This window comes from Lonchura striata, chromosome 2 (assembly GCF_050655825.1).
Source record: "Lonchura striata isolate lonStrDom1 chromosome 2, ASM5065582v1, whole genome shotgun sequence".
Taxonomy (NCBI): Eukaryota; Metazoa; Chordata; class Aves; order Passeriformes; family Estrildidae; genus Lonchura; species Lonchura striata.
Genome location: NC_140704.1, coordinates 134,324,170 through 134,349,092, shown reverse-complemented (window position 1 = coordinate 134,349,092; position 24,923 = coordinate 134,324,170). Strand labels below are relative to the sequence as shown.

General features: G+C 41.1%; 1 protein-coding gene across 1 annotated transcript in view; it reads right to left on the bottom strand.

The window, feature by feature from the left end:
- SDC2 (syndecan 2) overlaps positions 1-24,923 on the bottom strand; it is a 60,085-nt gene that overhangs the window by 7,652 nt on the left and 27,510 nt on the right. Inside the window, exon 2 of the mRNA XM_021543247.3 lies at positions 4,430-4,541. Coding sequence (XP_021398922.2) covers positions 4,430-4,541 — 112 coding nt within the window. The remainder of the gene's footprint in view (positions 1-4,429; positions 4,542-24,923) is intronic.

The window sequence follows — 24,923 nt, the reverse complement described above, 5'->3', positions numbered from 1 at the left end:
CACATCACACTTTGGGAATACCACTATCACAAGAAAATTTGTGATAAGGTGGATACACACATAACCACCATCTCTTTCACACCTTTCATCTCTATCACCAATGTGACATATACCAAAATTATATATTTTTAGTTGACTTATCTCACCTCCATTCACTGAACAATCTCCAAAGCAACCCTTAATCAAAATAGTGTCAGGCCCCCAGAGATGACACTGTAAACATACTTCTATGCCCTGCTAGGGAACTGCAGCTAAAATAAATTGAGACAGTGCAAGGATGTCACATCTCTGACAGCTCTCACACAAAGGAGACAAAACCAAGAAACCAACAAAGTTTGGAAGATTAAAAGGAATAGTCCTAACTATACTAAAGTAAAAAATTCTATCCAGCACATCAAAAATACACTTTCAAACAGTATCACACTAGATTTCTATGTCAGAAGACCTGGAGAACCTGGCAGTCAGTCTCATGAAGCATGCTTGGGGCTAGTTTAGAAGGGGAAAGAAGTTCTTGCTCCAAGGCAATCTGAAAAGCACTTATGTGTGGGACCGTAGCAAATGGGAAATGAATCCTTGCTGTGCTGCCTGCACCATGGCAGGGGAAGCACACCATGAGAGGGGTGCCTGCTGGGCCTGCTGCCACAGAGCACCCAGTGTCAGCCCTGGGCCGTGCTGGCTCCTGGCAGCACCCGGGAGAGCGTCCGCGCCCCGCGGCTTCCCCGCACCGTGACCATGACACACGGTCCCACAGCCACCCCCAGCCACATCACCCCTGTCCCCGAGCCCCACACCCTACTGCCACAGGACTCCCAAACTGTCTGCTGGCCTTGGAGTGCGGTGTCAGCCTCCCTGTTGCTCAAGAGCCAAAGCAGATCTACTCTTGTGTTTCTTGAAAAAGCTCCAACCCCAGCACAATTCTTCCCCCAGAACAGTCCCCAGTCACAATGTCAGAATACACACAGTTCATCCTGAGCCAATGTTCTCAACTCAAGTGGCTATTGACTGAGAAAGTTGGGGAAGAGAAGAAGGGGAAAAGTTTACTTGATTTTCTGATATATGAGTAATTTTAGAGAAGACATAAGAACAAGACAGAAAGTTTTTCAAAGAACTTGTAGATAAAGCTGACAGAGATGGTATAATTCCTTCATGTAATGGGTAGTCATGCTGCTTAGCAGCTACTTTCATTTATCTCCAAGACCACGGCTCTATTAAAATCTTTTATGCCAGATGAAAAAATAGCAATAGTCATAAAAGCATTTCAAGTTGTATATAGGCTGGAAAACTATTTCTACTTTTTATTATTATGTTACATAAAAGACCAATGCTAAAAAGAGTGATGACAGACTGAAGCATCTCCTCAGAAATGGAGACTACAAGAAGGAAACAATAAACTAATTAAATCACTATGGATATTCTACTGTTGATATAGGACAATCAGAAGGCAGGCATGGCTTCTCTGGAAATTGCTGACCCATGGATTCATATTCAACACATGGGCAAATGCACAACAGTAGCTGAATGTACACCAAAAAAAAAAAAAAGAGACTATAGAAGGGAAAGAAAAAAAAAAAACAAAAAACAGAACACCATCACCTTTGCTACTCCCTACAAAAAGCCCTCAGCCAATTTCTAGTTTGAAATGTGTCATGCCTACACTGACATTTGTCCATGTTAATGCTGTTTGAAGACCTGCAAGGGCATTAATGGTGGTACTGACAATTCCTGTTTATCTCCATAGGCCTGGTGGCAGCTAACAATTTTCACAGCAAAGAAAGGAGTCAGCAATGTTGTCATCTTAGATCTGTTTGCTTGGACTATGCTTGCTACATAGCAAGAAAACCACTCTTGAGTGGGAAGACTCTTCCTGCTAGAAACATTACATTACATCACTGAGTATCAAGTAAAAGCCCTATATGACCATAATATGACAAACAATGATCAATGGTACATCTGCAGGACACTTTCTACAGAAAACAGAGAGCAGTAAGTATAGCTGGAGTAGGGTGGAAAGGATGCTACTTTGCTTTCCTGAACTAAAGGCTTTCTGCTGGGTTCAAAAATACTAGATCTGTGTATACTGTCACATGAGCTCTTTGCAGGAGCATCCAGCTTGTCTCAGTCTACAAGGACTCATTCCCTGTTTTCTTGTAGGAAGGAAACAGAGAAAGCAGAAGTGCACTCAGTCTTCCACCCATGGCTCAAGGTTGAGCACAGGAAAAGAAAGACGAAAGACAAGGTGTTACTGTTGGTTAAGTCTAGAGGTAGTTTCTGTCTTTTTGGCTTCACTTTTAATACAGAATCACAAAACTGTTAGGCTTGGAAAGGATCTCTGGAGATCGTCCAGTCCAACCCCTTTCCCAGGGCAGGGAATTACAAAGGAATGTGTCCATGTGGGATTTGAATGTCTCCAAGGAGGGACACTCTACAACCTCTCCGGGCAGCCTGTGCCAGAGCTCTGCTTTCTTCAGTGTCAAGAAGTTCTCCCTCCTGTTGAGGTGTTCTAGTTTATGGCCATTGCTCCTTGTCCTGTCACTGGGCACCACTGAAAAGAGTCTGGCACCATCCTCTTGGCACCTGCCTTTGAGGTATGAAAAGGGATCTCATCAACACCTATAGTTGATGAGATCCCTTCTCAGGTGCAGCCCCCCAGTCTCCTCAGATGCTCCAGACCCCTCATCATCTCTGTGCCCCTCCGCTGACCCTCTCCAGTAGCTCCTTGTCTTTCTTGTACTGAGGAGTCCAGAACTGGACACAGCTCTCCAGACGTGGCTTCACTAGGGCCGAGCAGAGGGGCAGGATCACCTCCCTCGACCTGCTGGCCACACTTTTCCTGATGCACCCCAGGATACCAGTAGCACTCCTGGCCACAGGGACACTACTGGTTCATGGCCAGCTTGTCACCCCCCAAAACTCCTTGGTCCTTCTCTGCAGAGCTGGGTCAACCCCCAGTCTGTGCTGGTTCTTGCAGTTATTCCTCCCCAGGTGCAGGATCTTACACTTCCTTTGTTGAATCCTGGGTTAGTAAGATCTGAAGCCAGTTCTAGTGTAGTCTTTTTCACTTCAAAAGCAGGTCTAAGTTTTGAGTCTTCCATATTAGAAACAACCAGACACCACAGAGGGCTGGAAAAAACTACACTAGATCATTCTTCATACAACTATTTATTGTCAACCTGTTTCCTTTTCTGAAGCTTACAAAGTCACCAGCATCTGAAGACATGACAGAATGGGATGCTGACTGAAAGCCCATTTTCTGGAGATCAGAATAGCCCTTAGACAGTCCTAGGAGCTGAATGAAATCATTGATTCACTAATATATTTCTTTCAAATGAAATATTAAATTTCTCCTCAAACAGGTCTACATCAAGGAGGTCCAATTAAGCCTCTGATCACCCTGGGATGTCAAATTACCCCAACAGAGGACTCCCAAAACACAGGACATCACCCAGGTGTGAATGATGATGGGCCTGCATTTGCCTGGCAACACAACCAGATGTCTGCAGAAAAGAAAAAAATCATCTGAAAAATCTCACGTGTGCCTTACAGGTAACACAGATAAGGTACCAGAAGAAGGGCTCATCCTTAGAAAGTACACAAATTATATATAAGCATCAAGACATAGTTAAAAAAAAAGTAGAATAAAAAACATGTAGGTAACACACTGGAAAAATAAATGGGATTTCCACAACAGCTCAGCAAATACAACAATAAGGAAATGTCTTTTCCAGAACTACCATAAAATCCTACATTTAGCTTTTAACATTTGGAGTCTCCAAGCAAGTCTAGAAGATACTCTTCAAAGAGACTTTTCTAAGAGAAATTATTAAGGAGGCTTAACTGACACTTTAAAAAAAAAAATTGAGCTAGCTACGTGTCTCCAATGAGTGTTTAAATCTGAGAACTCAGTATGTTGTATTTAAGAATTTCTTTATTCATTATATGGATGTAATTTCCTCAGAGAAAACTCAGTTTTTGCAGAATCTAGATTTCTAAAGTAAATGAACAACAAAAGAGGAATGGACACCATGTTTACATGAACCTGACTGCATAGAAGAGAAAACAAGAACATTGCTGCTATGTTTTCTTACAGAGTGCTAAATTAGTATAATGTCATGGGAGAACTAAGCCTTCTCTAATCCTTATTTCTAAACTCCAGGGAGATCTACACAGAAATCAGAGCGAATGGACAGAGCCAGCAGAGAGAAAATAAAGCAATGAAACAATGCAACTAAGGAATAAGAGAAAAGAGCAGAAAGTTAATACTTAAAACCCAGCCCACAGGGGTGCCCAGTGCTCTCTAAATAGCAGAGCCCCCACAATATTCACTGGAAGTATCACCTCCAGCTTATAAAGAAAAACTGCACAGATTTCCCTCAAATAATTGCATTACTTCTTACACTTTTAAAAATAAATTTGTGGCATGTTGTCTCACCTGAACCTGACCCAGAAGAATAATCATCATCATCAATTGGATAGACGCCTGATGCTTCTTCAACAGAGCTGTTGTCAAGGTATAAATCTTTATCAGAGGTCAAATCTGCTCTCTGGAAAACAGATAAGAGGGAATGGTTAAAAAGATACCAGTTCTCCAGCGCAGCAGTCTCTTCATCTTCAGTTCTATTTTCTATGTTGATGGTGGTGGCAAACTGAAGTTTGTACTTTCAGTTTATGCCACGCATTCATCTAAGTTGTTAAAGAAATTTGTAAAAAATTACAGCAGTGCAAAAAAAAATCCAAGGCTGCACAATGAAAACCACAATTCATCTCATTAAATGCATGAATGAATAAATAGGATTTGCAAATATACTCTGCAGAGCTTCTCTAACAAGAAGCAAATCCCAGGACTAAAGCCCTCTTTCAGGATCTCAAATATACAAATCTATAGACTGTCATATGAAGTCTGTTCATTTGATCTCAGATGAGAAGGAGCAAAAGCATGTATCAAAAACTATCTCAGAGTTTAATCAAGCCAATCCTCACTAAACACTCCAGTAGTAGTTAGAATGAACGACTACAAATGTCTCCCAAGACAGTGCTATTGATTAAGGATTATGACATTTCCAGCCAGATCAAACAGCATCATACTCCAATTCCTAAATGGACACATCTCTCCTAAAATTTAACTGCATCTTTAACTGCATCTTTAACTGCATCTGGTTTCTTTTGACTATCACCACATTTCTACATCTGCAGGTATTTTCCTCACTAAAGAGAGATTCTTTTAAAATTAGCTCAGTCACCTTTTAAATTGACAATTCAAGCTTAGGAAGACTAAGAATTGTCTTCCTCCACCTCAGCTTGCCCTTTCTTAATAGAGAATAAACTTTCTTGGGAGAGCCAGGTTATCTTGGATGGCTGAGAAGGTACATGCCACTATTACTCCTATTACTTTAACCAGCACTTCTGTCAACGCCTGTTTGTCATGAACTTTGAAGAAAATATGACAGTTACAAATGGAATTTCAAATAAAAACCCCTAAATAAAAAATGCTACGCCAAAATTCATCTATTCAGTATCACATATTGTCAATTCTGCTGCTCTGAGTCCCGCAGTTTTCCAAATTACTTATTACTGCATGGCATTGATTGCCTTTTATTCTACCCAACATTCACTGTAATTTTCCAAAAGGAGTACCAAACTGTGAAGGGGATAACTTCTGTATGCAAAGACTCCTATCTGACTTTACAAGGTAACTTTTTCCTCAGAGATCTAAAATTATTTTTGAAGACATTTGTGATCTCTTTTTACGATTTTTTTTCCTGGCAACAGATTCCTGTCTAAAGCTTCTTCATAGCAAAACACTGCTCTTCAGTTTGATCTACAAACTGGATAATGAAAAGCAGAAAGGCCATCCTGAAAAGCTGCTTTTCTCTATGAAAAGCAGAAAGACCATCCTGATTATTAGTGTATTTCAGAGTAAAAGATCTTTGCATGGGGGGATACCTAACACTTCTTTGAACAGCTCTGAACTAAAGCAGTATTAGCCCTGTAGTTCTCCTCTGCAGAGGAAAAGAAAACTCATGTGATCCTTGGTCAAAGTCTACTCCTCTTATGGCCACTCTTACGTGGGGGATATATAGGGGGGAAAAAGCTTACAAAGACCTGCTCTGATTCTTCTGCTGTTAGTTCACATGGTCTGCCTGGAACTGTCTTCAGTCCAAAGCAGAAATTCAAGATGATGTCTGGTCACTATCAAACAACTTAATTCCTTTAAAAGATGTCTCCAAGGGAAGTCATTAAGTACCTCAGTAAGTGCATAGGTGGTATTGTAATTAAGACACAGCTGAGACTGCTTCCGTATAGGAAAACAACTCCCTGTCACAGGACAAATATCCTGCTCTTGATCCAGCTGCCACAATGGACCAAGCCACTTCATCCTATTTTGCTTTCAGACACAATCATGATACAAAACAGACCACTCCTCAATATCAGACAGGAAAAAACAAAACTCTTTTAAAAGGACATGCAGGTGGTTGGCTGTGAGTATAGAAAAGGCATACAATATTCAAAAGGCACCAGAGCAGTGAATGTTACCCAGTGCTAAGCTGGGGGAAAAAAAATTAATATCTACATGCAGGAATTTCCCAACAATGGAAGTTGCTTTTGGTTAGAGGTGAGAAACAGCCTAAGTTTGCAAAAGGAAGGGAATGAAAATTAGTCTTCATGAGGACAGAAGCATCATATAGCCATGCCCAGAATTTTTAGTGTTCAGTAAAAATATGAACTTATTAATAAATTTATTCCCTAGGCCGTTTCCAACTTCTGTCTGTATCAGAAGCAAACTGTATTAGGAGGACGCAAAAAACAAACACCCACTTCTCTCCTTCCCCACTCAAAACAACCACTCTACTTTCTTGCTCTTTCCAGCCTCACAGAACCCAGAAAAGACAGAAATTACTTGTGACAGTTCTTGTAACAACTCAGTTTCTGTAAGACAGATGAGCAGCGAACCCAACCCAGCCCAAGCTGCAAGTTCCTGGTCAGCCAAGCTCCCCCACCATCTTATTCACTCCCTTTCTTTCAATGAATTATGTCTCTTCAGCTGCCAAAAGCTTTCATTTCTCACTATGCCAAAATGTTCTCAGGATTTAAACCAGCTGAACACAGAGGAACAGAAATGCAAGAGAAGCCTGGGCAGCTCTCAGCAGGAATTTGAGCATCTGTTGTATTTTACTCTGAGGATGCAAAGAATACAATGTGAAACATTATTTAATATCTAGTACTGTGGATGGCACAACTCCATCAGAATGAGCAAACTATTGCCCACAGTCTTATAGAACCAGCACAGTATTTACTATAGGGAGAAATACATGGTACAGTGAATTGCAAATGCATTCAGATCAGCCATCAAGCTCCACCTGGCTTTGCAGCCTCTCTGACCAGAGCCCCTTGCCTCAGCTCGGCCTGTTTCAGTATATATTATTCTTGTCTGGTGGAACTTGGGCAGAACACAAGCATCCTCTCAAATCAAAGGCAACGGAAGCATGTTGTAGCTTAAAAATCTCCAACATCTGCACAGATAAATGCATTCAGTGCACTGTCTTTGCAAGCTAGCTAGACTCGGGGTAGAAGCACCCCCTCTACACCCACAGCTTGCACCTTTTATCCCAGTTGCTCAGAAACACATAGATGCCTTGGACCACTTGGAATTAAAACTGCCTTAAGGCTCAGAATAAAAAGAAAAGCCCAACAGTTAACAAAAAACCCCACAACCATTAAAAAGAAGTCTGTGAAGATTAAGCCTAGAAAAATAATGAAAATAAAAGAATACTTTATGGTGTTTAAGTCAGTACCAAGCACTGAAGCCATGCTTTACAATACTACGTTAAACTATGTTAAAATAAACTTGATTTAGTGCTTGCTCTAGAAATGTTTTCTCACTTGTCAGCTGGGAATCCATGGGGGTCCATGGACTACTTCCAGGATGTTCACAAAAAACAAGTTGGAAAAACAAATCTGTTGTAAGTAGGCTTGGACACAGAAAGGTCTGTACCAGCATTTCAATATATTTAGGAGGAAAAATAAAAAAAGTTAGCAAATTCGAGTTTCATAAAACTATTTTTAGGTATTATGAAGACCAAATATTTCAAAGATTATTTCCTGTCGCTAACAATTGAAATGAGAGCACTCATGTCACTTTTATGTAACAGCCTTATTTTCAGACCTATTAAAACGGCAGGAACACCAGGCAAGGATGTCTCTGTTATCAGCCCTTTAATCTGGCCCTGAAGCCACAAAACTGCTCATTACCTTTTGACAGAGATTGCATTCTCCTCTATCATTGTTATCCCACTTACATTTTTATTCCAAGAATATAATGCTGCGAAATCCTGTGACCTAAATACTTCGCATGCTACATGCCAATGATCACTGACTCCTGCCTGGTTATTGACTACGTTGGCATAAATCTAAATCTCATGGAAGCAGTGTAGATTAGCACCCATTAATAACTAGATAAAAGATATTTCCATACCAATAATATGTTGAATTTGAAATCTCACGGTCTTTATTTTACTATATTTTACATTTACAGTAATTCTTAATTTAATAAAATGGGATCATCCAGGACATATTAAAAAAACCCCAAAAAAACCAAAAACCAACAAATCCCAAAGCCCTCATTTTGACACTGAGAGAGGAAACAAAACAAAAAACCTCTTTTTCCTGTCTCATCATCTCATAAAAGACACAAATCACTCATCAAAATTACAATCACAAAAAATTGAAAACAATCAGCGACAATGGGAGGAATGGATAGCATATTTCATTTGAAAAAAGACAAAGTGTCTTGTTATAGCCAATCCCTTTTCCAGCGCTGCTATTACTGTCAGTCCTCCCATTCCATGGGGGTGGTTTAGTAGTAAAACATTAAAGACTTTATGCCATGTGGATGAAGCCAGGAAAGCTGATGTGAGCAGCAATGAAGGAGTAATGGCTATCGTGGCTGTTGAAACTCAGACACTGAAGCAATGAGTAGCTGACACGTGGAAGGCAACACTTCATTATTTACAGATGAACTCAAATTTTTGTTCTCTGGCTTTGGGTATAGGCATGGGACAGAGAATTTGAGGTTTGCAGCTGTGTTACTAATGATACTTTGCCTCCCTTTTTCCCCAGATGGAATTCTTTTCGATGTAACCCACTTAGTATGCAGAGAACCAGAGACTAATATTTTAAGAGTGATATTGTATTACAAATATCTAAGCCAGAAGTCTCTGAAAACTTGCAAGCATTACAGCTGTTGATTAGGCAGAGTTCTTCCATGTAAGAAGGAGAAAGAAAACAGATTTTCTCTTCTATTAACACACAGTGCAGTTTCATATACACTTGTATAAAAGCATGCTCAGCTGGTGGGTCTGAGTTTGCTAAAGTGCTGTATTCTCCACATACACTATATGTTTGGAAAGCTAACGATGTGAATTCATTCATCTAAAGCCTGAGAGTCATTGCAGAGGTTCCCACTGAAGGCTGGAGAAAAGGCAGTTGTGTGAAGAAGCTGCATTTCCCTCTAGGCTTCATGCAAAAGGCACTATCATGTGCCACGCAACAGGATTTAGTCCTAACAGACCTCAGCACTGCTGACCTTGAAGCTGACAGGTGACTTCCTATCATTGTTTGCCAGTTCTTTACTTTCCTTCATCACACTAGGAAAGGTGAAACTGTCCCATTAAGAGTTTGTCCAGGAATGAGAGGCATGATTTTAAACAAAAAAAACCAACCAAACAAAAAACAAACAAACAAAAAAACCCCCAAAAAACCAACAACAACACCAAAAAACACCAAAAAAACACCACCACCCCCCAAAAAAAAACCACCCAAAAAAACCCCACCCAAAAAAAAAACCACCAAAAAAAAACCACCAAAAAAAAAAAACTACCCCCAAAAAAACCCCAAAAAACAAAAACAAAACAAAACAAAAAGAAGTACAAAACTTCAAAATCAGATTTCCACCTCAAAACACCATGTTTTCCCAGGAAACATGCCAACCAGAAGAGCATCCACTTTTCATTATATTACTGGTTCTCAGAGATGAGACTCTCCTGGCTCCTTCAGTCTGCAATTTCCTATGCTGTCTATATGTATCCACTACAAACGTGTAATTTTGATGGAGCATTTTATGTTACAAGGTACGTTTACCACTAATTGTTTTCATACAGATGTCTGCCTTTCCTTTCACTGATATGCCCTATGGTTGGCTACAGTAGAAAAGGAGAGAAGTAGTCCCCATTATTTCCTTCCAAGGTGATATTGCCCACTTCTAAGGACTCACAGGACAAAGTCTTCCCAGCAAACCCTGCCTCAGGGTGTGCCTCAGGGTTTGCACCGTGCCAACCACGGTGGAGTCTTCAGTGGAAGTACTGGTATCTATGGCTGTGGGATTTTCTGGGAAATAAGATGCTAATAATTGGTGACATCCTTTAAGCACAATACTCTAAGGACTCCCAACTCTTTTCCTTGGAGGAACCATCCTGCTTGCACAATGCTGATATTACTGCAGCAGGTACTGGGTGCAGGAGAGCTGCCCTGCACCACAGTCTGCATCACTGTGATCACAGCCAAAATAGCCTTTCCGTAACAACAGGCCCCAGATTGAATTTTTCAAGTTTGAGAGCAAGGATTTTATACAGAAGACAATACCTGTATTCTCATTTCCCCCAAATCATTCTGACAGTTACCATGCCCTAATTTTACATTGAAATGGCTTTAAACCCTTGACAATCCTTGTGCCTATCTGCATGCCCAGCATGAAACCTTGCAACGGGAACTGCCTGGATTTGCAAAAGTCAGCCCCTCCTCCACTGCTGCCTTTGGCCAATTAAATAACAAGCCTTGACTGCCCTGATTCATTCTGGAGAGCCTGTTTCCACAGGTAGTTTTAAAATCTTAGAGGACATTTGCTGTCCTTCCTCAGGTAGGAGTGGAAGAGCAAACTGGCTTTGTATGGGTGTCCCAACGGGTGCAGTGTTTGCCTCTAGCGATGGTGTTGGTGCCCGCAGTGGTGCTGTCATCCTGTACGGAGCAGAGCAGAGCCACTACTACGGCTGGAGCACCCGCCAGAAAGATTATTCACGCTCCTTGTACCTCATGCATAACTTCCTGATCCTGCACAAAACTATAGCTTTAGGCCTCCAATCTCTCATGACAGATAAAGAAAGGGTTTGACCGTTCGTGGCTGTTGAGGAAAGGCAGAAAGCCCAAAATAAACACAAGTACTGCAAACTGCTTCTACTACTGCTAGGGTTCAACAATAGAGAAGTCGACCAGAATAGCTGATTTACAGAGATTGCCTCTTGTCAGAGCCAAGAGTCTAAATATGCTGGCTTTAAGAATGCACACAATCTGTTATGCCAGACTAATTACCAAAACAAGAGGCGCATTTGACAGGGATGGCATTAATAAAACAACTCTTGCTGGTGTCAAGAATTTCAGCAGTCTATGTCATGGCTCACACTGAGAAAAACCACACCACATCCAAGGAGACACAAACAAGCCACGACCACGTCAACTACTGTTCACTTACAGCCATACGCTGAAGAAATTACAATGCTGCAGTTGATAGGTTTAAGTTCACACTCTTCATAAAGCCACAGAAACGCATGTGCCTGTTTTCTAAGTAATCTGTGTCTTTAAAAATATTCCCTAATGTGCAATTATATGCCGTATGGTACACTGTGTGGTAACAGAACTTCAAATGGTAACAGGAAATCTTGTTTAACGTCAAATATTTTTTTATTCCATTATAAAGACTCACAGATCTGTGCAGTGGGTCTTTGGTCCACTTACAGCTTTGGAGCTGAAGCTTGTCCTATCTTGAGGAAAAAGACAAATGCCCTCTAAAGTTCTGGACTGTGATGAATTCCAGTGGGAAAAGCCTCTCTTTCCATTTATTTTCACAGTGTCTGATTTCCAGCTGTGTATCATTTATCTGCTAGATGCACAACAACACCAAACTTTAGTGCTTACCCAGAAACTGTTTTGCCCATGGTGGGACAGAGGTTGCTGTATGAAGATGCAGGAGGAAGATGAACAAGAATAACAGCAAGACAAGGCAGAGTTTTCTGCCCTTACTTGAGTACCAACAGCACAATCTATGATGAAGGGCGGACCAAACTTCCTCCACGGTCAACACATCAATTACCCTACAGCCTGCCTAGGCTCAAGCTCATGAGTAGTATTAAAGGACTGCTAGCTGAGTGAGACCTTAGTTACACCACTCCTAAGATATATTCATCACCCACCCTGAGAAAGCTACCTGTATCTTCATTCAGTTATAATAACTTTCTGCAAAAACCAACCTTTACCTCTGTGGATCTTTGCCACCACTACAGTACACAGAAGAGCAGTTCTACACAACACAGGCTACAGGTTAGGGCCAAGAGACCTTCCTAATTCCATGACCACATAAAATTGACTCCAACTTCAAAATGGTTACTTAGAAGTTATAGAGGGGTTCACCAAATCTGGTGTCAACTGAGCCAAACAGTATACTGCTGTGCTGTTTATGTGAACCCCCCAGCTTGACGTTCTATAATTCCAAGCCATATGTTTTTTTCTTGTACATGAAACCCAGAAATGAACACTGCAGTTGTCTCCTTCACCTTGAAAACCTCAAGATTGCTTAACAGTCAATCAAAGTACACATGAATTCAGTTTCCCCCTGTAGAAGTTTAGTATCAAAGTTTCTCTGGGTATCCCCAAATTACAAGATTCAAAGCCCTACCAAGCTTTCATGCCACACCATCAATAGGTGCAAAGAACAGTTTCTTCTTCAAGTCTGCCTCTGATGTAGGCACAATACAACAGAAAAACTATTTTAAAAGGGCTACAGCTGGATCATCTTCCGAAGTGCTGCTCCAGACTGAAATATTAAAGGGCAATATACAGGCAAAACAGCATCAGAAGCCAGCAATGTGCATCACAGATTGATTAATCTCAATTAACACAGCAATTTCCTGCACATTTTCCAAGAAGCATCCATTGCTTTCCCTAAAAATAGGATCAAAATCACCATGCAAATTGTTGTCACAGCTCAAAATGCTAATCAGTTTTTTAAGGACATGTCAGCCCCTGTGCAGACAGGTTAAATTTAAGACACAGCTATGACTGAGAAGCTAAATGCACTCCTTTGAAAATGCTGAATGAAGAGGTCAGCCTTTCTTTGAATCACCAGTCACAAGCCTGACAGTAACAGGAGAAGCAGGTAGCTTTTGGTGTAGAGGTCGTAACTGCAAGCACCTGCCCTAGTCAGTACTTTTAAGTCTAATGCATACTGGCTCTTCCATGCACACCTCCTCTCTCCTTTCATGCTTTACTGATCCTTTTTGCTAATCAATCAGAAGAACTAACACCTAAATTTTCCTCCCTCCTCCTGAGAGTGTGGATGAGTGATTAAAGCTGCCAGGGTAACCTCTTTGGCATGCATGCCAACAACTCCCCACCTAATAGCCTTTCCTCTGCCTCACTGCCCTGGCCCACTGGTGATTACTGCAATCCCTTGAAGTGGTCAAATTGCAGGGCAGACCCCATGGAAACCTATTTGGAGTTGTTCTAGTTCATACCAAAAAATAATGTTTTTAATACAGATTGTTCTTTTTAAAGCTCTACAAAAGAAGCTGTAATCAATCGTAGCAGGAGCACTGCAAACTTCCACCAGGTTTCAGAAGCCCCATATTGATTTTTTTCCAGTCCATGGATTTCAGCAAAATACCCCATGTGAGGAACTGAGACACAACTAACACGTAACCACTTAAATTAAGATGTCTTTGTCATTGATATCAAGAATTAGCAATAAACAGTCTCAATCAGTTACATTCCTTCTGCATAAATAGGAAAGTTACATATAAAACAACTATATTATTATGGTTACATTAATCAGCAATTAAATACTGCCAGCACATGTTATGCACAGCAGCTGAAGTTTGTCAGAGATGAGGAGGAATCAGACCTCACAGTTCAAGGAGTGAGCATTTCCAGTTCTGTAATGCATTATCTGTTTTTCAACAGGGCCTTACTCATTGAACAACAAGATCTGTGACTACCTCAGTGGACACTCCTGTTTGTCACCTGCAGCCACCAGCACTCCTGGTAACATACCACCAAAGCTGCCCACAAGCAGAAAAATGACAACTAGTAGATTTACAATTTGCTTGATCTTTCTAAAATTGTGTGCAGTTGTAGCAATTAGCTGCAGGAACTTCCCTCCCTCCTCCAAACACATGCAACCTATTTCAGAAGATAAACTCCACTAAATTAAGAGAAATCTTGGATTCTCTAGAATGGAGAGGAATACTGGTGGTAGCACATTTATATCCCAGGCTTGCCAGATTCTTACTGAAGGAAACTCGAGCTCAAATAAGCTCTAAGTATGCTTAAATTGAACACCTTTGTACCAGGTCTCTCAGGTTCACTGTAGTGAACCAGCTTCAGTAGACCAGGCACTCAACACAAGAACAATTAATCACTCTTTAAACAAATACACAAAACCACCCAAATCATCATATTTATATTACTTTGGGTGCTAGTAGAGAAGACACTCCACTCAAAAGTGGTACTGTATAATGATACAAAATGCAAACTGAACTGCAGAGCAATGTGAATTTTGTATTATCCAGAATATGATGAATATGCTGACTTCCTTCTCCAGTCCAGGAGAAGAATCACTTTATTTATTTAGGTAACTACTTCCAGTTTGTTCGGTGGTGGCTGGAAGCACAGAGGTAGAGGATTAGCTTGTCATAGGTCAAAAGCACTGGTAAATTCAAAACTTGGTTAAATTAGGCCACAGTCTCTGCTGCCAGATGGATAAATGGTATCAGTGCTACTCTTTCCACTGGTATAGGCTTCTCAGACACTAACAGCAAACACAGACAGCATTGAGACACCAGATACATTCGTGTGAGATACCACTTTGTATTCCACAGCCCTAAACAGAAAGACAACAAAGATGATTTTATTGTTATTTCCAGGTGTCAACTCATCTCACTGGTTTCCAAGATTAAATTGTTGGATTCAACACTCTGATCCCATCTTACTTAACTGAATTTTTGCTACAAAGGCTTGGTTTTCTTATTCTCTTTGATAGGTACAAAGATAAGAAATGAGTTTACTTCACATGGGATAAAACACCATTCTAATAACTTCCACTATAAAAGCCGTTGAGTGAAATCAGAGATGGGTTAGCTTGTACAAGCTATGTGGCTTCAGAAGCAGTCTTCTGTCTGGTATGGTGCCCTTCAGGCACGACTCCCCTCCTTCCATCACCAGTGGGAAGGAACCGGTACAGCACCAACACAAGCCCACCTGGCTCCCCAGCCAGAGACAGCAGACAGGTTGTGCTGGGGGGGACACACCATCCTGCCAGTAATGCCTGACAAATTCCTAGCCAGCTGGGGCTGAAGCAGGAAGAAAGGATGTTCTCTCCTACCCTCCCTCTGTCTTTGACTTTCCTGCCCAGCATCAGACTGGACAAGGGAACCATGGGGACAAGCTTCTGAAGACATACACAGACCAGAGCTGTGTTCAGAAACTAGATGGATATACTGAGCAGAACCACTAAAAGAGAATTTTGCCTGTACAGTTAGGAATTTCTCCCCACACGGTTGCCTTGTATCAACTGAACAGCGAGACAAACCAAGGCAGAGCCTTGGTGAGGCAGTCTGCTGGGAGCCTCCATACTGCACTTCCACACTGCAACAATTAACAAGCATTCTTATTCCCGAGAAGAACCAGCAAATGTGTCTGCTCTTAAAAATCCCCACAAATGTATATGGACATGGAGAGCATCAGGCTGAAACTGCACTGTAAAAGGTACACTAAAATAAAAGGTCTACTTCACAAGCAGTGGAAGGGCTGACACTGGATTTCCTACATAGGTTCTCTTTCCTGTTTCTTTCCTTTGTGTTACTGCCTCCCTATGATTTGTGCACATGGCAGAACATGGATTAAAAAACTCTAAAGATAGAATTTCTCCAAACTACAGTTTCATCTGGAATTACATAAGGGACCATTTTCAAACAGCACGTAATTTTTTTTTGTTTAAAGTATGGTTAAGAAAGATGTTGATTTAATTGAAGTTTTATTGACAACAATCTCTCCAGTTCTCATAGGAACTACTTTTAATAGAACTGAAATAAGCTTCATATCGATTACCTTCAGCTGATGTTTAAAAAATAATGCTATAAAAAATGAGCACCAAAAGAACTAATACATTCGTAATGAAGGTAATGATAAATTACACTGTATTTGACAAATCTACTTCCCTTGATTCAATGGAAAGTAAGCCAAGTAAGTTGTTTGACAGCATTTTTAACAGTCATAGATCTGACTGAAGAGTAAAATACAACAAAGGCTCTTTAACGGTATTAAGTATCTTCTAACAAAGAAGAATTCTATCTTTCTTTCCAGCATTCTTACTTTAAATCAGAGTTCTGCTGGAGGGAACAAAGATTTCTGTATTTCTATAGCCAAATCTCAAATCTTCATATATCTGTCCCAGCACCATCAATACAAGGTTAGCACCACTCTACAATCTTCACTGCCTTATCAACTGTCTACAGCTTTTAAAAATCTATAGGCCTACAAAACCTCCGGGAGCTGGTACATATTGAGGATTTCACAGCATTATTGACCTGGGCAGCCTCTTTATCCTCAGTAAGTTATTTTAAGCAACTTTCTGCCAGCAAGCAAGTCTCTTTGTTAGGCTTTGTCTGTACAATTGCTAAAGCACTGCTTACAATACAGCACAGAACAGGGAGCAACTAAGCAGAAACCAGAATGAGGTCTGTCAAATTCTCTTTTTATTTCTTTTTTTTCCTCTCCTTTCCTGTTATGCTTCTAATACCCTACAGATCACTGCCCTGCTGCCAAGAATTCTTCCATACACCTGAGCCACATCCTAAAGGGGGCAATGTGAATGCACAACAGACAAGACAGACTGAATTCATGTGCTTTTGGGACCATGCTAACTTGCACACTTTCTTTTGCCTTGTTTGTATACACATACATACATACATACATACATACATATATATATATATATATATACACATACATACAGTGGAGAAACAGAACCTGGCATGTGTATTTACCTACTGAGTAAGAAAATGCATCACCTGGCTTGGACATGAGGAAGAGAACAATAAAGACAGGTAAATTTCTCATACTTGGAACTCAAACCCCGAACATTCTGCTCAATTCTTAAATCCCTTATCAGATAAAGGCTTCCAGTCTGAGGATCAGATTTCTTCAGCATGGTAGGAAAAGCAAATCTCAACCCGATACATATCAGCATATATCAAAAAGCAATCTCATGGTCTTCTGTAGGCTCATGCCTGGAGGTATCAACAGAGAAGGCCAGTGCTAGCACAGCAGTCTTCCTTGGATGTAACTTAACCAACAGCCACAGTTGAGCAGTCACATCCATGCTGCTTCTACTTTTCTATTCACAAAAATATTTACAAGGCGATCCTCTTTGAGGGAGCAGCTCTTGCTTGTACTTTTACTCTGAAGCTTTGTATTTTGAAATCTTGTGTGCCCGGTGACCCACCCACACTAATCCTTGGAGTCATCAGAACTACTAGAACCTAAATTGTTTTAATATGAGGGCACAACATAAAATCTACTAAACTGACAGCCCATACAGGCACAGAGGAGATTTAGATTCGATGCCCTGTATCACACTTCATGACTAGACTCTCAGCTGAGGACCAAGATACACAGTGGAAGCTGCCCAGGGAGAAGGGTCAAAGAAAGAGATTTAAACTTTAATCCACAAAGTCTTTGCTAGCAGTATTTTATTTCTGGGTATCAGATCAACTTTCCTATTTCCTTGTTAAACCTGTACCTTGTGGAGTGAGTGGAAAGAATGGATGTTAAAATTTTAAGTTATAAATTCTTGCTTGTAATGCTTGCAAGTACCATAAAAACAGCTTTTAACCGATGTCCTATGGTAGTAACTAATTCAGCACTGATATTGTTCTGCTACTTAATATGGTTAAAGGTTGGCAAAAATAGAAGACAAAATGAGTAAGTAACATGTCAATCCTGTGTTATTCTAGATAAAGTGCAGATGTGTTCCAATTATCTGCACTTTATTTCCAACAGTTCTGTTTCAAAAATACAGCACATAATCTGCTCCATATAGCTGTCAATCAAATGGACAAACTGCCTTCAGTTTTCATTGCAGATATGTCTAAAGCAATTGCACTTTGAAAGGGTATCCCAAGATTAATAACAAAACTTTAATTCAAATCACACATTTTTCTCTACAAGCAATAAAAAAGGTAGCTATACTGATGGCATTAGAAAGCTTCTTAGTTCCTGTTTCTCTTTGCTACAGGAAAAAGGTCACTCAGCACTTAGAAATGGAACAAAGAAAAAGGAGTTTCATCAGTCTAAGTGTTATGGATGTCAGCTGCTTAACAGACCTGACCTTGCACAAACCTGCTCACCTCCCTGGATTCTGTGAGCTTAAAAAAAAATCCAAGGACAAAGAGGGAAGGTGTAAAAACTCTGCTTAGGGAGACCATACAGCAAGACATTCAGACCACTCCAAGGTAATGCAGAATAGCTTTGCAACATTTCTAGCACAAACTTGTATATGTACATCTAAGAAAACAGAGGTCAAGAACTGCATTTCAAGTGACAGCAATGCAACATGAAGCAACCTTTAAACAGAAGCATCTATACAGCTAGAAGTATAGAATGCTCATATAATGTTATTTTAGTAGAAAACGTACAGGAGTGATCAAGAATAAACCTGTCCTCAAAGGGCAGGGCATGAAGTGTGTAAGTCAGGTTTCCTCATAAACAAAACATGCATGAGCAAAGAAGTGATTGATAAATACAATTCTTCAACCAATACAAATGGAAGCAGCTTTTTATGGCAAGTTGAGGAAGAAAAACGTAAGTAGGCAATTGCAACATGTTACATCATGGAAGGCAGCATTTGATTATTCACTTTCACAAGACAGAAATGATCAGAAAAACACTTTCCTATGCCTTTCTCAGGAACAACAACTGAAGAAGGGCAGATGATGACCAAGCAGCACCTGAGAACTGAGAAGGTGAAGATAATTTCTGCTGAAAATTAAGGTCATGTCAGTTCATTCAACTTCATAAAGACATGATAAACAAGGCCCACTAGGCAGAGGAAAAGAATAGTTACTGTTATTTGATAAAGGAGAGCCATCAACCCATTTCATTTAAGAAACATGAGTCTTTACTGAACACATCCCACATAAAGTAATGATACTTGTCCAGTGAAATACAGAGCTGCACTTCACTTGCAGAAAAATTGTCTTATCAAGATATGCTGACACCTCTCGAGTTTGCTGCGCTGAAACTGCTCGCCTCACAGCCCGACAGAGCACAGCCCCTCTGGGACAGAACCCAGCCCAGCTCCTGACACGGACTGTCCTTCCTCACTAATTACATGTGCACACACAGGCCCACGCAGCAATCCCCTGGGAAGCCTCTAACAGGCTGGGAGAGCCGATTACTACCGAGGCTTACAGCTCAGATGTGTGCAACTGAAAGGCTTAACAAGCCTCCATTTCATTCTTTTTAAGTTAGTTTGAAGGGGGGAAATGAATGGTTATGAAGAACATCACCAAAAAAGTGATATAAAACACAGCACAAAGCAGCGGTCTAATGCCTCAGGTCTCGCCTTCTGCAGTGAGGTCTGTGTCAGAAGCCTCAATGCCTCCCAGAAAGGCAGAACTTGCTCTTTATTTTCTCCCCAAACACCATGTCCTTCATGAGGTGGTTTGTAATTTTAAAAAGACAGACCAAGCCATGCTCTGCAGGTCTAATATTATTATCAAAATGCGCTTTGGAGGTTACTCCCTTTTCTACGGCAGGCCACAGGGCAGAAAGGAGAGGAAAAGGTCCATCCCAGCTGACCCCTGCCCACCGTACCAGCAGCTACTGGCCATGTCACAGCAATGCTACTGCTCCTCTCATGCACCATCTCAGCAGCCACCAGATCAGGCAGCCAGCAAATGGTACCAGGACTCAAAAGCGTCCCTTCAGGCAAGCTGCAGCCTGCTTTTACACAAAATTTCAGTAGCATTTGCTTCATTACTTTCCCAGCAGGGCCAGTTTGAAGTGGCAAATTTGCATTCAGAGAGAAAAAAACTCATTTTGTCATCAGAAAGCTGTGGAGAGATTTCCAGCAAGCTATCTTCAGGCACATGCCCACTGGACACTAATTTGTCCCCACTTGCTTTGTGGCAGCTCCAACACAAGCCCAACAAGGGCCAGCCACTGGGACTTGCTATTTTGAAACCCCATTTTGTGAGGATGGGAGAGGGCTGTGTTGTTCCCCTCTCTGTGTTCATTACTGCCACATTTCAGAGGTAACACAAAATGGAAAGCACTTGGGTTGGAAACAACCAAAAGTAATCCTTTGGCACTTGCTGAAAAAAAGAATAAAAGTGGCACTTAAAGATCTGACCACAAAACCTCAGTACATACAGACCGCACACAGAGGGAGGAGTGCAACAGTACTGCTTTTTCTGTCTGTTCTCTTTTAAAATCAATACATGAGATAAAGGTATAATTTAGAAGGTATAATGAAAAATAAAGATATAATAGAAAATAAACAAAGTTATAATTTAGAATACTTCACAACACTATTCTATCTTACAATTTCTTAAGAAATTAACTTAATATCCGCTATTGATGTATAAACAAGATATATAGTATCCTATATATCTTGAGATATCCCATTATCAATTTATAATTAGCCCTATAATCTATAAAGTTCATGTCACTGAAAGAGTTGCTAAAAGGAACAAGCTTCTCCCTGACTTTCAAGCCTCCTCCACTGAATCACACAGCTGAAGGTTCCATTTTGTTGGAGAAGGCTGTCATTCACAACATTATGCAGCACTGAAGGAGCCAAACAGATTAAATGGACATCTGCATTTCCAATCTGCTATAAAAGTGGTTTATACCAAGCAGTGTTTAAACAGTAAAACTGTCTGCAATTTCTGCTCTATAATCTGTGAGTAATCAATCAATTTCAATGCTGAGCTTCCATTACTGCTTCTCTGCAAATAGATGGAAAAATTTCCAGGGCACATACTTCTTATTTATACCCCAACACTAAAGAGGAATTAAACACAGATTCAGTCTGCATTCACAGTGATCCTGGCACACATCAAGTCTCAGGCTTCTATTTCCCAAGCAAAGCACAGAAAGTACCGTGAAACATCCAGTTATGGCAGCTATTTGGCATTTTACTTCCCCTCTGAATGCACCATTGCAATAAGTACTCTAAGGACTTGCCAAAACAAAACAGAGTAACCCATCACAGCCCTCATCCTCCTACTCTTTGAAACCTCAGCACCTCAGAAGACAGGTGCTCAGAGAAAGCACAGGATGCAGCTGTGGTCCCATGACACCAATGGAGTCTGGCTGCTCCCAGCTTGGGAAGCCATCCCAAGAAACAGCATCAAACTCAACATCTTTCTCAGACTTGCTGCTTGATGTAACAACTCTGGGATTAAGATTATGGTGCTGGGGATTCAAAGGCTTACCTCTTTTAACAATACATCTGTGTTGACAAATTTTGCTGTCCCTTGCTCTAGGGAGCTTCACATACACTATGCAGAAAAACTATACAGATCAGCAGCTGACCTCCCTGCTCAAGAAAACTGAAGGTGTTTCCATTTAAAGAGAGGAGACATGGGCACTCTGACCCAGGTGCAGGATTCAGGTTGGAGTGAGGCCAGAGCTAAAGACAGGTATCTCCCAGAGGCTCAGTGTAGCTTGTGACAGGGTCACACCTGGATTAAACTGCTGCCTTAGCTGGATGTGAGCAGGCCCAGGCCATCCCTCTTATGCAAGAGATGGCTTCCAGAGTGGATTAATGCTCAGCCTTTCCACCTTCCTTAATTCTGTTGTGTACAGGCTGCTGCAGAGTTCTCTCTGACGTGGTATATAAAACGAGACTAACATCACCTCCTGTTCACCCCTTTGATAACAAAAAGGTGACACTTTCACCCCTGCCCCAATGCCAGGCTTCATGTGACAGAGACTCCTGCTTTTACTGAAGTGGTCATACAGGTTGTCCCACAAACACACTGGGTTACACCATTCAATTCAGTGTGGCTAAAGTCAAACAGTTCTCCCTAACAGGGATATCAGTGGCTGAATTCACACATCTCAACTGATAACTAGTTTAAAAGCACAGCCTGCCCCATGCATTTATTCATCAATAAATTCTGAGTGTTTAGCAAGTGCTTAGCATGGTGGGCTGGCCCAGGAACTCAGAAGATGGGCACTGCTCCTCACTCAGCTCTGATGTTGCCTGCAGTCACCAAACCTCAATGGTGTCTCCTACATGGGATGGGGGTTTCAACCAGCCTCATAGGAAGTTCCACGGCCTGAAACATAACATAAGCCTTGGATGAAACCTAATGTATTTTTCCAGTGTTATCTGCATCTACTCCTACTCACTGTGTCCCTCTGCTTGGCACAGGGAGAAAAAGGATCAAAGCAAGCCCTTGGAGAGTCACATACACATGCCTTTCCTTCTCAACCTATGTACAATTAGGTTTAATCACTACAGAGCCTCATGCTGGTTTATCCAACCAATTCAGAGCTTTGGCACTCTCAGATGGGACTGAGGAGGTAGAAAGACACAGTGACTGTATTTCATGCACCTAATTTTACTTCTATGCAGAGCAGCTAAATTTAGGACTAAAAGGTCCTTTTACACATCGATGGAGAGAGGCATACTCCAGCAGGGTGCTCACAGTCCTGATTTCTGTTTGACTTCAGACTCCTCAGTTAACAGTTGAACAGTCTTTCAAACACATAATAAGCAAGGGAGTCAAACTCTGACTGAAATAGCATCTATGACATCAGGTTCCAGTAGGTCTGAGTGAGTTTTGGAAAAATGGTAGAGAGGCACATGACAAAACCAACAGATTATCTGCATCTTCCAAGGGAACAATTACTGTGACAGCAGCACATTTACAAGACTCTGAAAAAACCTCAGTATCTCCGAGCTGCCATGAGATGTGCTGAAGAAAAACCCAAACCCCATGAATTGGGGCTCCAGACACATCCTTTTGCAGCTGATGGTTTCAGTAAGAGACTTCTGTACATTTGCAATGACACAGTATAACCCAACCAAGTAGGTGACTTGTCCCTGGGCTGAAACAGCAAGTACTCATTTCTCTGGACATTTTATAAGGAAGGGGAAAAATAGCAACCACAGCATAATTCGTAACTGCAGAGCTCTTTAAGAAACAGCTGTATTTCTCTGGCCATGTACAACAGCAGCTTTTCCAGTTATATAAGCACCTGGATGTCACTGTCATGAAACTAAATGTGCAGACTTGGCTGTATAGAAAACCAATTCGCTGGATAATTAGCACAGCATTATATGCCAAAGAATTTCTTCCAGGTAAATTTTTTACCTTTTCCTCTGCTTCTTATAGTCATTTGTTGACAGATATGAAAATTATGTTGTTCCACACTTGGAGAACTATAACTCTCCTCCAGTTCTTAATTTTACTCTGTACAGTCACGAAATCAATAGTAACACAGATTCATTCTAATTGCCATCCAGCATGTAGAGGAGAATGCACATTGAAAATAATGCTTTAGAAACAAGATTTTTCATGTGCCACTTTGAGGAAAGGAAGCCAAAGGAGTAGCTGCATTGTGATACAATCATTGAAATACTCAAGATACACAACTATTCAGACTTATACTATCCCAGAAGGATGCAATGGTTTGTAAAACCTGCAGACTCTGTATTTTACTGTACCTCCTCATGCACAATGAGAATGAAGTATAATCTACTAAGGCTTAAAATTAAACATCCAGTATCTATCATGCCATGGGACAGAAACCAGTCAAACCAGCTCAAAATTCACAGTTCTCTTCTATGTAAAAGAGCCTTGTATCAATTACAGGATAGCAGAAAAGCTGACCTAAAGCCAACCTCTTAAAAGGGAGTTGTGACTGTGTAAAAAAGTGCTTGAAGTTTCTTATAATTATGCACACCTATTCTACCTGCAGACAATAGGAACTTACTCCCTCAGTGTAAGACAGCACTCCAGTTCCTATTCCTGTGCCACCTTCTTCACTTTAGAACCAGGCTATCGATAAATGCCCAGACAGTACGAAAACCCCCTAAGGATACCTGCATGTAATGCATTTACAAACAATGGTGTCCTGGTCACCACAGATGAAATTACCTTACAGTGGCTTAGAAAACCTTCCAAAAGGGACAAACTGTCCTAATGTAATAGGAGGCTGTGGGAACAAACAAGGCAAGAACAAAACAAGACAATTATACAAAAGCAACTTCCCAACAAATCTGAGAGGCAATTACAGGATACTGGCGTGCTTCCTGGCCCCAAGCTGAAGTACCATCACTGTTCATCAGTGACAGGGGAAAAGAGAAAAAGCACAAACAAACATGGAAAATTTAAAACCCATTCCTGGAGAGCCCAAGCTGGCCACAGGGCCAGGTTTGAAGTGGGGCATTCAGAGACACCTCCTTTTAGGCAGGTATTTGTATTGAGCTCCATGCCCAAAATCCTACTTTAATCACAGGAAATCTTGTAGCTATTGCCAGGGGAGTCCTGTTGAGCTTCCTAAACACAGGCACCTAGCACTGCTTGAGATGCCACAGGCACACTGTCTTCTTCCCAGTTCCTGCTTCAGATGGACAAGTGCTTCCTTGCATGTCCCATTGCACCTTCCAGGACTCGGACTAGACCATGCAAACCTCCCAGTGCCAGAAGCTATCTCAAGTGTCACAAAAAGGTTTAAGATTATTTGTTTTCTGTGTCCTGTGCTGGGAGGGCTGATTAGCAGGCAGAAGGAGGAGTTTCTGAACTGGGCACTGCTCTGTGGCATACAAGACAAAAGACCCTGAATCAAGTTGTGCAGATGTCTGA